This window comes from Aythya marila (genome assembly GCF_965140915.1).
Source record: "Aythya marila genome assembly, chromosome: 25".
NCBI lineage: Eukaryota > Metazoa > Chordata > Aves > Anseriformes > Anatidae > Aythya > Aythya marila.
This window is the reverse complement of record NC_139066.1, coordinates 5,023,153-5,035,866: the sequence shown is the minus strand read 5'-3', so window position 1 is coordinate 5,035,866 and position 12,714 is coordinate 5,023,153. Positions and strand designations below refer to the sequence as shown.

The 12,714-nt window shown below is 47.4% G+C and overlaps 1 protein-coding gene across 1 annotated transcript; it reads right to left on the bottom strand.

The window, feature by feature from the left end:
- Positions 1-8,040: 8,040 nt before the first annotated feature.
- On the bottom strand, positions 8,041-12,357 carry SLC35B1 (solute carrier family 35 member B1). Its single transcript, XM_082779332.1, has 9 exons — positions 12,120-12,357; positions 11,365-11,468; positions 10,971-11,101; positions 10,434-10,464; positions 10,071-10,228; positions 9,636-9,762; positions 9,166-9,272; positions 8,739-8,892; positions 8,041-8,408 (listed from the first exon to the last, which is right to left on the bottom strand). Exons 1-9 carry the CDS (start codon positions 12,344-12,346, stop codon positions 8,356-8,358), a joined length of 1,092 nt encoding a protein of 363 aa, XP_082635458.1. The 5' UTR covers positions 12,347-12,357; the 3' UTR covers positions 8,041-8,355.
- Between the last annotated feature and the right edge of the window lie 357 nt (positions 12,358-12,714).

The window sequence follows — 12,714 nt, the reverse complement described above, 5'->3', positions numbered from 1 at the left end:
AATGGTCTGTGAAATTATTTTCCTTTCTCTAAGACGCTGTTAACTCTGCTAGCACCTGCAGAGTGGAGGACCTCAGAACATTGTCAAAAGTCCTTCAATTTATTCAAACCAGCTTTTCTCCACAAACAAAAATTAATCTTCAATATTATCACAGCAATCTTCCTTAGCAGAGAGGTGGGAATGCAATGGAACAGAGTTTAAAGTTTTTATCACGGCTGCTTTCCCCTTCTGCAGGTACAGAGAGATAATCGAACAAAAGACTTCAAAATCAAGGATAAGATTCGCTCCATATAACAGAGTATGAGAGTATGAATGAGCATAAAGGGCTCAAATCGCTGGGAAAAAAAAAAAGAAAAAAAGAGAGAAAGAAAGAGAAATGAATCAGATAAAAAAAAAAAGTAAGCAACAATGAAGAGAAGTGATGGAGTAAAGGAAAAATCTAAAAGTGCGTTTGCAGTCTGGACCTTGCAGGAAATAACAGGTATGGAAAAGCTAGGATTTTTAAGGATTACACAAATTAAGATTTTTTCAATTACTTAGCTAGCTACTTATGAATCCTGAAGCCATCTTGTTTTATTTACGTTTTATGCTAGTAAAAGAGAGGAGAGCTTTCTACATTTTTGTTTTCAACCACAATGATAAAGGTTATTATTAATTGTCACTATACACAAATTCTACCAAGTATTGTGTCTTAAACAATGGTCGTCTAGAACATTCTTACAGAGCCAAACAGCTTGATGAAGAGCTAATCAGTTCTTTACTTACGCCTTCTCATTAGCAAAGTCCTGCAATGACTGTTATGCCATTAAGTTACTGCAACCAAAATGGCAGCAAAATGGATTCGGATGGTTTAATTTCATTAGAAATTACAATTACTACATAGAATTATTTTTTCTAGAAAAGTTGCTTCAAAACCAAGCATTCAGAAGCCACAAAAAAAAAACAAAAGTACCTTTCTCTCTGTTATATCTTGCTTCTCCCATATACATCTGCACACTTTAGTCTTTAACTGTACGATCACATTATCCTTAACCTGATTTCCTAAGGAGACCACGCTTATCTTGTTTGATGTTCCCATCCTGTTCCTATCCTCCTACACCAGCCCTCAGTAAATTCTTATTCAGCACTGCTCCTTTTTTTTTTTTTTTCAGGACTATGCTGTCCCTTACCGTGACTGGTTAAGCCTGCAGATGACGAAATGAAATGTTGCATCCTGTATGGCTGCCCAAGTTTTATGTAACTCACATTTGCTAAAATATTTACCAACTGCAAAATCATTATTTATTTTTTTTTTCCTTGTCATTTCAATTATCAGGTAATGGTGTCTTGCTGCTTAGAAATATTTATGAAACCACGTTAAGCAGTACCCCAGTGATTTTAAGTGGAATGTAGACAGAGGGGGGGAAAATCATAGAATTTACCAAATCAGAGAAAATAAAGCTTATGTAGAAACTATGCACTAATTTAAAGTGCTCAACTTGATAAACTTCAGGCCTCGTTACTTGGGGAAGTCGGTCGTTCAGTTGTGGTCAATGTGTTGAGATCAGTTTTAGATCTCTCCAGGTGCAGCTGTGAACACTCCCTTTTTGCAAATCTAGCCCAGCTGTTCATACAAAAATGTAAAACTGCCACTAATCAGTTACACACTTGAGGTCAGGGGATTGCCACACAGCTCCTAAAGCAGGAGCATAATCTGCTCACCAAGATGGGTATTGTTTCTTAATCCCGAAACCACAGTTTTGTTTTTCCTGCCGCGTTCACCGTAAAACTAATTAACAAATTACAGCCTACCACATTCGCTAAATGAGATCTGCGAAGACCTTGGGAGAAAGTCACACTACAGTTCTGAGAACGACTTAAATCAGAGGATGAACTTGCAAATTTGTCTCAAAAGCAGGGCCAGCTCCTCAAAGCTGATGACGAATAGGAGAGGTGATATTTGCCTGGAAAACAGTTTGCATTGTTCTGAGAAGTGATTTTACGAAGTTTAGTTAATGAATGTCAGGCTATCGGACTGCCAGAGGATATAAACTCAACTGCTTGCTTTTTCCACTACTACAGAATATGGAGACAATGATTGCTACTGTTGGAGTGTACGTCAGGGTTGAGATTTTATTGCCTTGTAATGTTTAATTTTAGGTGGGAGATAATCCTTTGGAGGACAGATTCTGCTACCAATGGAAAGAGGCTATTACAAATGGGTCTAGCATGCTCTCTGTTCATGTTCCAGAGCCACTGCAAAATTCCTTACTGTTGCCTTGTATAAAAGGAAAATTAAAACATTTAAAAGGAAAATGAAACATCTGATGAAAAGGTGTGGCACACCAGTCCCATCTGCTGAAATACAACCTCTACGTCCAACCGTTACAGAAAGCTTTGCTTGCTGTCCCCAAAATTATGTAAACCTATTAAAATATTTCACTTCCCTCTCCACTTTCCATGTTTTAATCAAGCAGAAGACTTAAGTCTTCATTCACAGTGATGGAAGGTTTTCATGACCAACCCATCTGGATTTTAATTGTTAGGGATTCTTTCACATCTGGTCTATGCTCTTAGAGAACTGCTCTTAGGACTGACTGATGCTGCACATTTGTGCTGCTCTTGGAGTAACTGAGCACCAAGTAAAGGACCTGACCCTAATGGAAGGGAAAGAAGAAACCCACGCATTGCACCTGACCCCCCTGCCCCAACAGCTTTTTGTTGTTGTTTTGGTTTTGTTTGTTTTGTTTTTTCTTCATTTTCCCAGCAAAACTCCTCTGCTAAATGAGTCAGTATTTCAACACGTACCATACGGCATATGAAAAACATGTTGTCTTCAGAACACTTTTATTAAACCAGGTTAATTGTTCATAAAAAGTTTTGGAAATGGACCGTTAGCTTCACTAAGAAACTGAACCTCGCTGATTAAGAATATATAAGAGGTGGCCAGGAACCTGTGTGCATATGCAAATACAAACAAGAGAATGACAGTGCAAGCACCCTAGGAGAGCATCAAAAGCAGGAGAAAAAAAATGACTATTTTCACTGCTGATTTAATCCTGCAGCCTTAAACGCAATCCTTGTTTTATTTTTTTCCTTAAAATACTTAAAACTGTTAACACCTCATTGCACAGTGACATCCAGCTGGAGCAGTTTCAGTTTGAGGTAATTACTGTTCTGCCCGTTCTTCAGATGCATCCCACACTCACCGTTGCCGAAATCGTTAGTTATGAACTGTAAATCCGAGTGTGAAATTTGGTTATGAGAATATCCATTTCAAATGCACATCCTTTCCCTGCTGCCCTGACAGGCTTCCCATGTGCTGCACTGGGACTCTAAAGCTTGCATGTATTTTCCCTGACAGCTGCTATTTTGATCCTCATGTACTTTTCAGTCTGAGAAGTCAGAGAGGAATTCCTCTTTCCTTTGCAAGAGTGTATGGAGGCCTGCAGGTTAAGCTCACAATCACCAAATCGTAACTACGTGGCACAGAATGACTCCCCTCTTCTTGAAGAATTACTGCTAGGGTGATGGTTTCTTTTAATGGCATCTTTAAAATTGGTAACTCATTGCTCTCAAAGCACTACCAATAACTTTGTTATCTCTTAAACTATTGCCAGTTGAGCAGGAGTCTTTACCATCCCGTGACCACCAAATTACCAGCATTAAACAATCATACACGCTTCTACAGAACACATGCACATACACTACCACCTAACTTACTCCGTATACTCTCTAAACATTTTATATTTTTTAAACATCTGTTGATGCAGTTGCAGAGGGAGCTCATAAAGCCAAGGAAGATGAAAGGAAAAGGAAAGCAGCTGCCAAGTTTTCCCCCCTGCGGATGCCATGTCTCAGTTAGCTATGAAATAAAACTTCACCTTTCTTAGCTGATACATCAACGAGTTCCTCCTGGAGGGACAACAGGCACAAACACCGCAGCAATGTAATCTGCTGTTTATTCTCAGTATGTGCGTGACTTCTCATCTCCCTGGAACCACCAAGAACTGACAAGGTTCCTAGGAGAATTCTGGCAGAAATGTTTTCGAAAACATCAACTGTGATGCCCATGGCTGCTGCTGTGCAGGAAGCCAGCTATTTGTGCTGCATGAGGACAAGAGGACATGCAGGTGCCCACATGCTTCTTTATGCATCTGCTGCTTGTAATGAAGGGCTGTCCTGCTGAACAGATCATCTTCATGCTCCCCACAGCTTTGCTTCAATCTAGTCTCTGCCGATGGCTTAAAAATTAAGCAGAATAAAAATGGAGGAAGCCCTTGATTTCTACATTATATTCTTACTGTAAGCAAAAGACCAATTCTATTGAATTCTTTGGTCTAGAAGAACAGTTCTATTGCTAATTAGACAAGGACCATTTTTGTTGTTGTTGTTTTTCTCATATTTCTTGAAAATTATTGAAAGAAGAGTTCCCCCTGCTGGTAACTGGCTGAGTCATAAACGCGCTCAGGGCTGGGACACTGGACCCAACAGACAGAAGAGAGGAAGACGGAATGGTTTCATAACTTCCTTGACCTTTGTAGTTTGCACTTGCATGGCTTTGTCTAAGGCACTTCATAACTCTGTCTCCTACTCAGCTCATTTCCCTTCCTCTTTACTCAGAGAAAGACTGCTCATCTGCTAATGGAGAAGCAAGCCACCAGCACTCCCTTTAGTAACTCCTTGGTAAGTCAGCCCAAAATAAAACCTTACAGAGCTGGTGTTCAAAGCATCTACCATCCTGGCTGCAAAGGGCGAGGGTTTGTACTTAAGATTCTCATTTTGGACAATATTTCACTATCACAATACATTTTTTCTTTGCTTGCAGCTGGGAAAAGAAAAAAAAACGTGACAAAATAAGCACACAGAACTAAAAAGAAGTGGGGTTTTGTTCTGAATGGTACTGGATTTGCACCTACTTTCTCTCAGGTAAACTGGAAAATAACTAAAAGAGCTGAGGCACACACAAAGTGAGGTAGCAGAACTGGTGATGCCCAGACTGTTGGCAGAGAACCTGGGTGCTGTGCCTTAATCCTTGAAACCACTGAACTGCTTCTAGATGCACACGCTGCCACAAAACACTTCCTTCTTCCAACAAACAAAATATAACTGGACAGCAACAATTAAGTTTAGGATTTGTTTGCACAGCTGTACCCTAGATGTTATGCAGTATCTAGGAAAATTAAAACAAGCTCTGTCGATGCTTTGTAGATTACTGATCTCTTTGTTCAAGACAGGAAGCCTTTTGTGACACTTCAACAGAAATTCAAGCATTCTGATTCAATCTCTGCCTTCTGCCCTCTGGTTGAAGATACTGACATTATAGAAAAAAAAAAGAAAAAAGAACAAAGCCAAAAAAAAAAACAGCCTATTAAAAGATCATTATTCTGCAACAGGTGCCTCCAAGAAGAGTTTACATTTCTAATAGGAGAATGTAGTGCAGGGTGAAAACTTTAACAGAGCCTAACCCAGTTCCTTTGGAGTTTACCCGTCTTTACCTAGAGACAGCTGAACTCAAGCAACCAAAAGCCACCAGCAGGCAGGCTTCTGAGAACGTGGTAACCAGTCTGTCACTGGGGAGAGCTATTACAGCAGTCCTCCTGGCAGCTCAAAGTTGGAGACCTGTTTTGTGGCAGTGTTGTTGAAACCATCCAAGAAGAAAAGCCAGTGCTGATTTGAAAATAGCTTCCTGAATTGCTTCTGTAGCCTCCTCTGGGATCTCGCAGTACATGAGTCTGGAGCAGAGACAGCGAGAGAGCTGTCCAAGGAAATCCAAAGGGTTCAGACTCGAGGTAGGTACAAGAGCTGCCTTTGTTTTAGAATTTCTTATTGACTTAAGATTTGGAGGTGCAGCAAGAACCAAGTTGGAGCCATCCCAGGAACAGGCTTTAGAGCTAAACTGGGTCAAGGCAGCTTCAGAAATCAGGAGAGAAAAAAATCTCCTTTATTTTCTTTCTTCTTGGCAGACTGATCTTTAAATCTGTGCTCTGAATACAGACAAGTTGAAGATACTGGTAAAGACAAATCTTGGCTCAGAAAATAGGCCCTAGAAAGCTCGCAGCTTTTTATCTTTCTGCGGTTCCTCCAGGCTGCTGCAGTGTGGGGAAGGGGACGGACCTGTGTGTGTGACCAAAACATCCCTTAAGCCTACGGTAGCTTCTTTTCAATGCTTTAGAGAACAACTAGCGTCACAAATATTGTTTTTTGTTTGTTTGTTTGTTTGTTTGTTTTTAAAGACACTGTCTCTCCTAAAGCTACACTTAAGACCTGGGGCAAGAGGAGGAAAACAGTGCAGGGAGAACAGTTTTCCTAGCCCAGAACTAGCTCGGAAGTTACCTCCTCCTGCCCAGTCCTCAAGAGGCAACTTGGCTTGAGATGCTGCAAAGAAAGATCACTGAGAATAGGCTGACAGAGCAGTGGTGAAAGGCTGCTGCTGTCTCAGTCCCTTGATTTCTGATCGTCCACTTTCTCAAGAGCTTTGGTCACTGAAGAATTACTGCTAACAAGCAAGTCTGCTTCTGTGGAATCAAACCAGAATGAATCCAGTGTATTTGGAGCACGCGCTCTGGAGCAGAGCTGCAGTTTGGAACGGCCATGAGGATGTTAAAGGGTGGTATTTCTGAACAGAGTTTTCATGATGATCACATGGAGGTAGATGGCTGGGGGAGTTCATGATTTACAGATTTTTCAGGTGTTTGCATTTGCACAGTGACGGGGGATCTATTCCTATCTTAGATTACAGGAGGGGAAACAAGTCTGTAAAACTAACAGGATATTTTTGCTGATTTTGGTTACTGAGTTTGAGAACTGGTTAAATTTAAGCTACACCCCTCTATCCCACCAAGTCCTACAAACAGGAGAGAAGATGGTTTTAGGATTAAGACACGGGAGAGAATTAATTCCTACCTACGACACAGTGTTTGTGAACAAGGCATTCTATTTCTCTGCTCCCTTTTATAAAATGTGAATAGCATTCATTACCTTAGAAATACTGTGAAGGACAAATCTTCGGGGAAGCTGGAATCTTCATACAGTAGCAGATGCCCGCACATGGTGTTCAGCAGGCAGTACTCGTGGAGTTAAGTCACGGACACTTTTACTTGAGGATTCTCTACTACTGAGAACACATTTGTTTGCTACTTATCGCTTGACCTTTAAGGCAATGCAAGTTAATTAAGAGGTGAAGGTGACAGAGGAAAGCCCTTTAATATCCTCGGGTTTAATTTTGCAAGAAACGTGCTGTTTGAGTAGAGCTCTAGGACAGCAAGACGGATTAAATGAAAACCAAATTTGATGCCCAGAAAGTTGTAAGAAACACTGGAGGGGCAGGGATAGCAGGGGCTAGAAAAGGAGACTTACACCAGCCGCTCAGGAAAGAGATCAAGATCCCATCTGGAGGGGCAAAAGGCCAAAGCCACCGAACAGATGGAGCCCAAGCGACAGCTGGTAGAAACGTGCTTTCATGTGTAAAGTTCGTTCTTTGGAGGATTTTGCTCTCCAGCTCTGAAGGCATCATTATGATAACAACTCCTCCCCCTACGACACCGGGGACCTAGCCTGCGCTCAGGAGCGGGTGTTCGCAAGCTCACCGTGGTGGTGGTTAATTAACAAGGGTCCTTTCAACATTTAGAAGCCGCTGTCGCACAACCTTGGCGTGGTTTGAGCAGCAGAGGGTCCTGTTCCTTCAGCAGCGGGGGGGGGGACAAAAAGAATTAATTTCAGCCCCAGCGGTTAAACGGGTTTCCTGTAAACTTTTACATATGCCAAGAGTGGCTTCTGTTTTAGGAGGGCTTGGATAAAAAATGTAATGCAACTCAGTGTTTACACGGATTATATTAGTGGCAGAATGTCTGGCTGCTCCAACAACGTGATTATGAAAAAAAAATAATCATACAATCAGAAGAGGGGCTGCTCTTCAACACAGGCATTTCATCCAGGGACCTTTCCAGGCTGCACCAAAGAGCTATCATAATTCTAAGACCATTCCTGTCCTCGGAGAGAGGCGTGCTCTTCATCCCCAAGGTCAGCCTATGGTACTGAAATTAATTCCAGAAAAGTGGCCATTGTCTCCTTTTCTTTAATAAAGATATGAATTATTTTTTTCCTGTTAAGGCAAGAATTTCATCCTGCTGCTAGGATCTAGTAATGCAGCTTTGATTACAGAAAAAAAAAAAAAAAATGTTTGATTACAGTTAAAACTGAAGTATTACACTTAAAGACAATTCAAAAATTAAAAAACTAAAACAAAAAAAATCCAAAAAAAAATCCAAACATTCCCCTTCTAATTACCTATCCTGAGTCCAGTTTCATAACAGATTTTGAGGTACAAGACAATAAATTAAAAGTTCATTCCAACTGCAGAGATCAACCAGCTCCTCAATGTGACGTCTTCTTGACTCCCTTTCCAAATTTGGCATCAAGTCCAAGGCCTGCAAAGAGAAAATAATTCAGGAGCATGGCAAATTTCTTCACATCCTTTACCCAAATGTTGCACTTTACCCAAATGCAGCTGTGGAGCTGATTTTTCACATAGCACCAACTTCCTAACGGTCACTCAGTGGCAGGGACTCGTAGGAAAAAATGACTAACCAGATCTGCCAGAAATCATCCCCTCTTTTCCTGCTCTAGCACATTTGCCACCAGCAGACTTCAATACAATTACATTTTTTGACCAGCATCTTTTGTTAGCTCTCCCCTTGCTGTATGTTCCCTCTAAGTTAATGGAGGACAGACTTGGGCTCTTTGCCTTCCAGACTTACCCAAAAACACCAGGACCGTCCCCACCCATTGCATCGTACTGATGGGATTGGCAAAGAGGATGACAGATGCTAAAATGGTGAAGAACTTGCGCGTTGTGGTGATGATGGAACAAGTCAGGGGTCCAAAGTACACCACAGTCATGAAAATAAAACTCTGTAAAAACAAAGAGATGCCTTTTGTCACTCTGACTGGAAAAAATACAACACAGACCACGATTTCAGATGAAAACCCACAGCGCCAGAGCCAAGAGAATCTATTTCAACCCCTGCTTACGTGCGCATAACCCTGAACCAATTTGATTCAGGAGGCAGCCTGTTTGGGAAGTAAGCAATAACCACAGCAACAAAAAGCGAGGCAACTTTCCTCTGCCATCTCCCAGCTGTGCAAACAAACCCAGCGAAGACTGCAGAAGGGAAGTGCGTTTACCTGACCCAGTGCACTTGTCAGGCCAAACAGCAGGATATTGTAAATGATGCTGGGGTAGCGCTCGGTAAAACTCAAGAACTCCCAGAGCTCTCCGGTGAACAGTATCCCTGCAAGGAAGATCAAGATGAGAAGAATGATTTATTAGCCCAGAGACAGCCCCAGCAGCCACTGCCTGCAAAGCAGAATTTCGGCGTATATTCATAACCCAGCAGGAGCCAGCTGCAGGGAGGACTTTTCAGAAGGGAAAGTGTCGGGGAGATAAACCATGCGTGAGGCACTGTCCTCTAGCGGGCGTTACAAGAGCTGCAGTGAACGCCCAGGCACCGATTTAACACCCAAACACACACTAAAGGTGTTTTGCAAAATGGGCTTTTAGGCCCTTTCTGGAGCAGGACGCAGCGGCCCTTCCCATGGGGTGTCCCAGAGCGCTCTGGGGGCGCGCGGCTGTGCTTTGTGCGGGCGTTCCTCACCAGCTCCCAGGAACAGGGTGGACCACAGGTTGACGTTGAGCATCATGTGGTTGGAACCCGTTTGGTAGTGAGCCCGCATGTGGTCCTGCGACACCCCCGTCAGCCCGTCCAAGGTCAGCGACAGCAGCTGAGGAAAGGAGAGGGGGAGATGAGCAGGGCAAGGCATCCCAATCACTTCTTAAATGCCAATTCCACAGCCTCAGAACATGTGCAGAGAAGGCCGTGCAAGGAATCATGCGTGGATCTCCTGCCACAGTTCCAGGGCACACCTTCCAAACTCAACGAGGTGTCAATCCCCTCAAATTGCTCTCACACCAGCTTTAGGGTATGTCTGCTGCACACACAGCGGGGTAGGATCCCTGCTGTAGCTGCTCGTCCCTCCTCAGACCTGCCACAGCACGGCCTCGGGGTTATTTGTGCTCTGGCAGCACTCACCAGCAGGAGCTCTCCGTAGCCAAAGATGTGGTCATCGCCTCCAGCCCCCTTTTTGGGTTTATACATAAAGAGGGCCACGCCGGTGACTATCAGGAGGACGCAGAGGTACTTGGCCAGAGGATACTTCTTCCGCAGCAAAGTCACTCCTAACAGCATGACTGTAAGGAAGCAAAATCACAAACAGTTCCCAAAAGCTTCTCACGGGAATTTAACACAAGAACAGAGGGATAGAACACCACCTGCCCTTCTTGCAACACAGCAGCCAGAAAAGGACGCTCTGTTCTTACAGCTGAGCTCCTCAGACTAGTTGAGGGCTTGAGAAACGTACATGAATATACGCAGAAAACCGTTAAATTTGCTTACCTGGAATGGGCTTACAGGATTTTCCCAGGACCTAGAAAAAAAAAAAGAACAGATAAACCACCTGCACGCCCATCTGCTGCCTGCAACAAAAGCAATTGTGGCAACACGAAGTGACCACCCTGACACAGACACGCAGAGCCTTAAAAAGAACAGCAAAACCCCTGCCCCAAGCAACTGTTAAATTAACGGTGAAAGTTCCGGGAATTGAGGTCTCAAGCCCTCAAACACAAACACCACCTCCCAGCTAACAAACTCCACGTTTTCTACAAATCGCTCTCCCCTCCTGGAACACCCCGAGCTCTCTCAGCGCCATGCAGCACTGCCTGGAACAGAGCGAGGCAGTCCCAGGATGCGAGCTGTGAGAAACAGAGCCTCAAAAAAAAGCCACCAAAAAGCTCCCTCCGTGCCCTTTCCCCTCCCAGCTGCTTCCTCAGCCTGGGGGCCGGTTCCGGGCCACCCCCAGCGCCGGGGGGTGACCGAGGGCCAAGGTTCCCCTTTAACACCTCCTCCTGTCCCCCGGAGCCTGCCCCGCGTCACCTGGGTGGGGTAGTTGACGAACTGCAGCGCCGAGTTGCTGGAAACCATCGCGCCCAGATAGGAGAGCGAGCAAGCGGCGTAGAGCCAGCTCTGCGTGCGGTCCACTTTGACGGAGTCGAAGAAACGGATCACTGCAAGGGACAGCAGGAGGAGGAGGAGGAGGAGGAAGAAGAAGTCAGGAGAGCTGCGAGCAGCCCCCAGCAGCTGGAAGCGTTTCAGAAGTGCCAGAGCCACACGAGGGGCAGCCGACCTTGACCATGGCAGAGCACAGAGAGCCACCATCCTGTCCCATCCCCGTTCCCTCTGCCCCCAAATCCCGCGTTAGCCCAGCTGAGCGGCTCACAGACCGAGGGAGCCTCCCGAGCACCCCCCGGAGCCCCCAACCCCGACTCACGGAGCTTGGCGAAGGCGGCGTTGATGACGCACTGGATGAACACCAGGCTCAGGGCGTAGGTGAACTTCTCCTGCTGGGCTCCCTCGCCGTACCTGCCCCGGGTGCTGCAGGAGGGGGAGGCGGTGAGGGGCTGGTGGGCACCCCCAGCCTGAAACAGCCCCGTGGGATGTGGCCAAGGGACCCCCCCCTCCCTGCCAGGGCCGTGAAACCCCCCCTGGGGCTGGGAAAACCGGGGCTGGACCCCCCCCCGGGGCCGGGGCCAGGGCCGGGACCGGGACCGGGACCCACCCCTATCCCCCACGCCCAGGACATCCAAGGCCCGGCCCCCTTCCCCTCTTCTAACACCGGGAGCCGTAGGGCCGGGAGCCCGCCCCCAAGGCACGACCCCCACCCAGGACCGAGACCCCTCTCTACCCCAGGACCCCCCCCCGGGCCGGAATTCCCTCCCCCGGTCCCGAGACACCCCCCCCCCGTATCCACCAGGACCCCCAGAGCTGAGAACCCCCGGGGCCGGGACACCCCCCCGGGGTCAGAACCGGGACCATCCCCGGCTCCAAGACCCCCCCGGACCCAGACCCGAGACCCTCAGAACCGGGAGCCCCCCCCGGATCCAGGACCCCCTCCCGTGGCCAAAACCCACAGAACCGGGACCCCTCGGGCCCAAGACCCCCGGTACCAGGGCCCCCCCCGGGACCTTCCCCACCCCCGACCCCCCCTTCCCGTTCCCCCCCCCCCCTCCCGGTGTTGCCGCGGACATGCTCTCCTGCAGGATGCCGTAGTAGAAGTAGCAGGCGAAGACCCCCAGGAAGCAGACGGGCAGCCGGAGGCGCTCTGGCAGCGCGGGGCCGCCCGAGGGCGCTCCCATGACGGGACCGGGACCGGGACCGGGGCCGGTGCCGGGGCCACCGCTCAGCGCCGGGCCCAGCTCCAGCGCCACATCCCGCAGCGCGCCCGGCGGCGGCGGCGGAGCGGGCGGCCTCATAGGCCCGGCCTGCGCCCGCCCGCCGCCGAGGACCCGCCCGGCTCGGCCGCGGTTGTCCGCCTTGCTGCCTGTACCGACGGGAGGAAAACGGAAGGGAATGGGGGAGGGGAGAGAGCGCGGACGGCACCGGGGGGAGATCCCGGAGATTTCGAGCCCTGCACCGGGGCTAAAATCGCCGAGGATAGGGAGCGGGGAGGGCAGCGGGGAGACCCGCGGGGCAGGCAGTGCAGGGGGCAGCCCCCACTCGGGGGCCTTCAGCGAGCGCGGTCCCGGCGGTGACGCGACCAGATGTGGAGGGCGGGGATTGGTTGCGAGGATGAGGGGCGTGGCTAGGGGCGGGACCCGCTCGGCGTTGCCGCGGTCGCCTG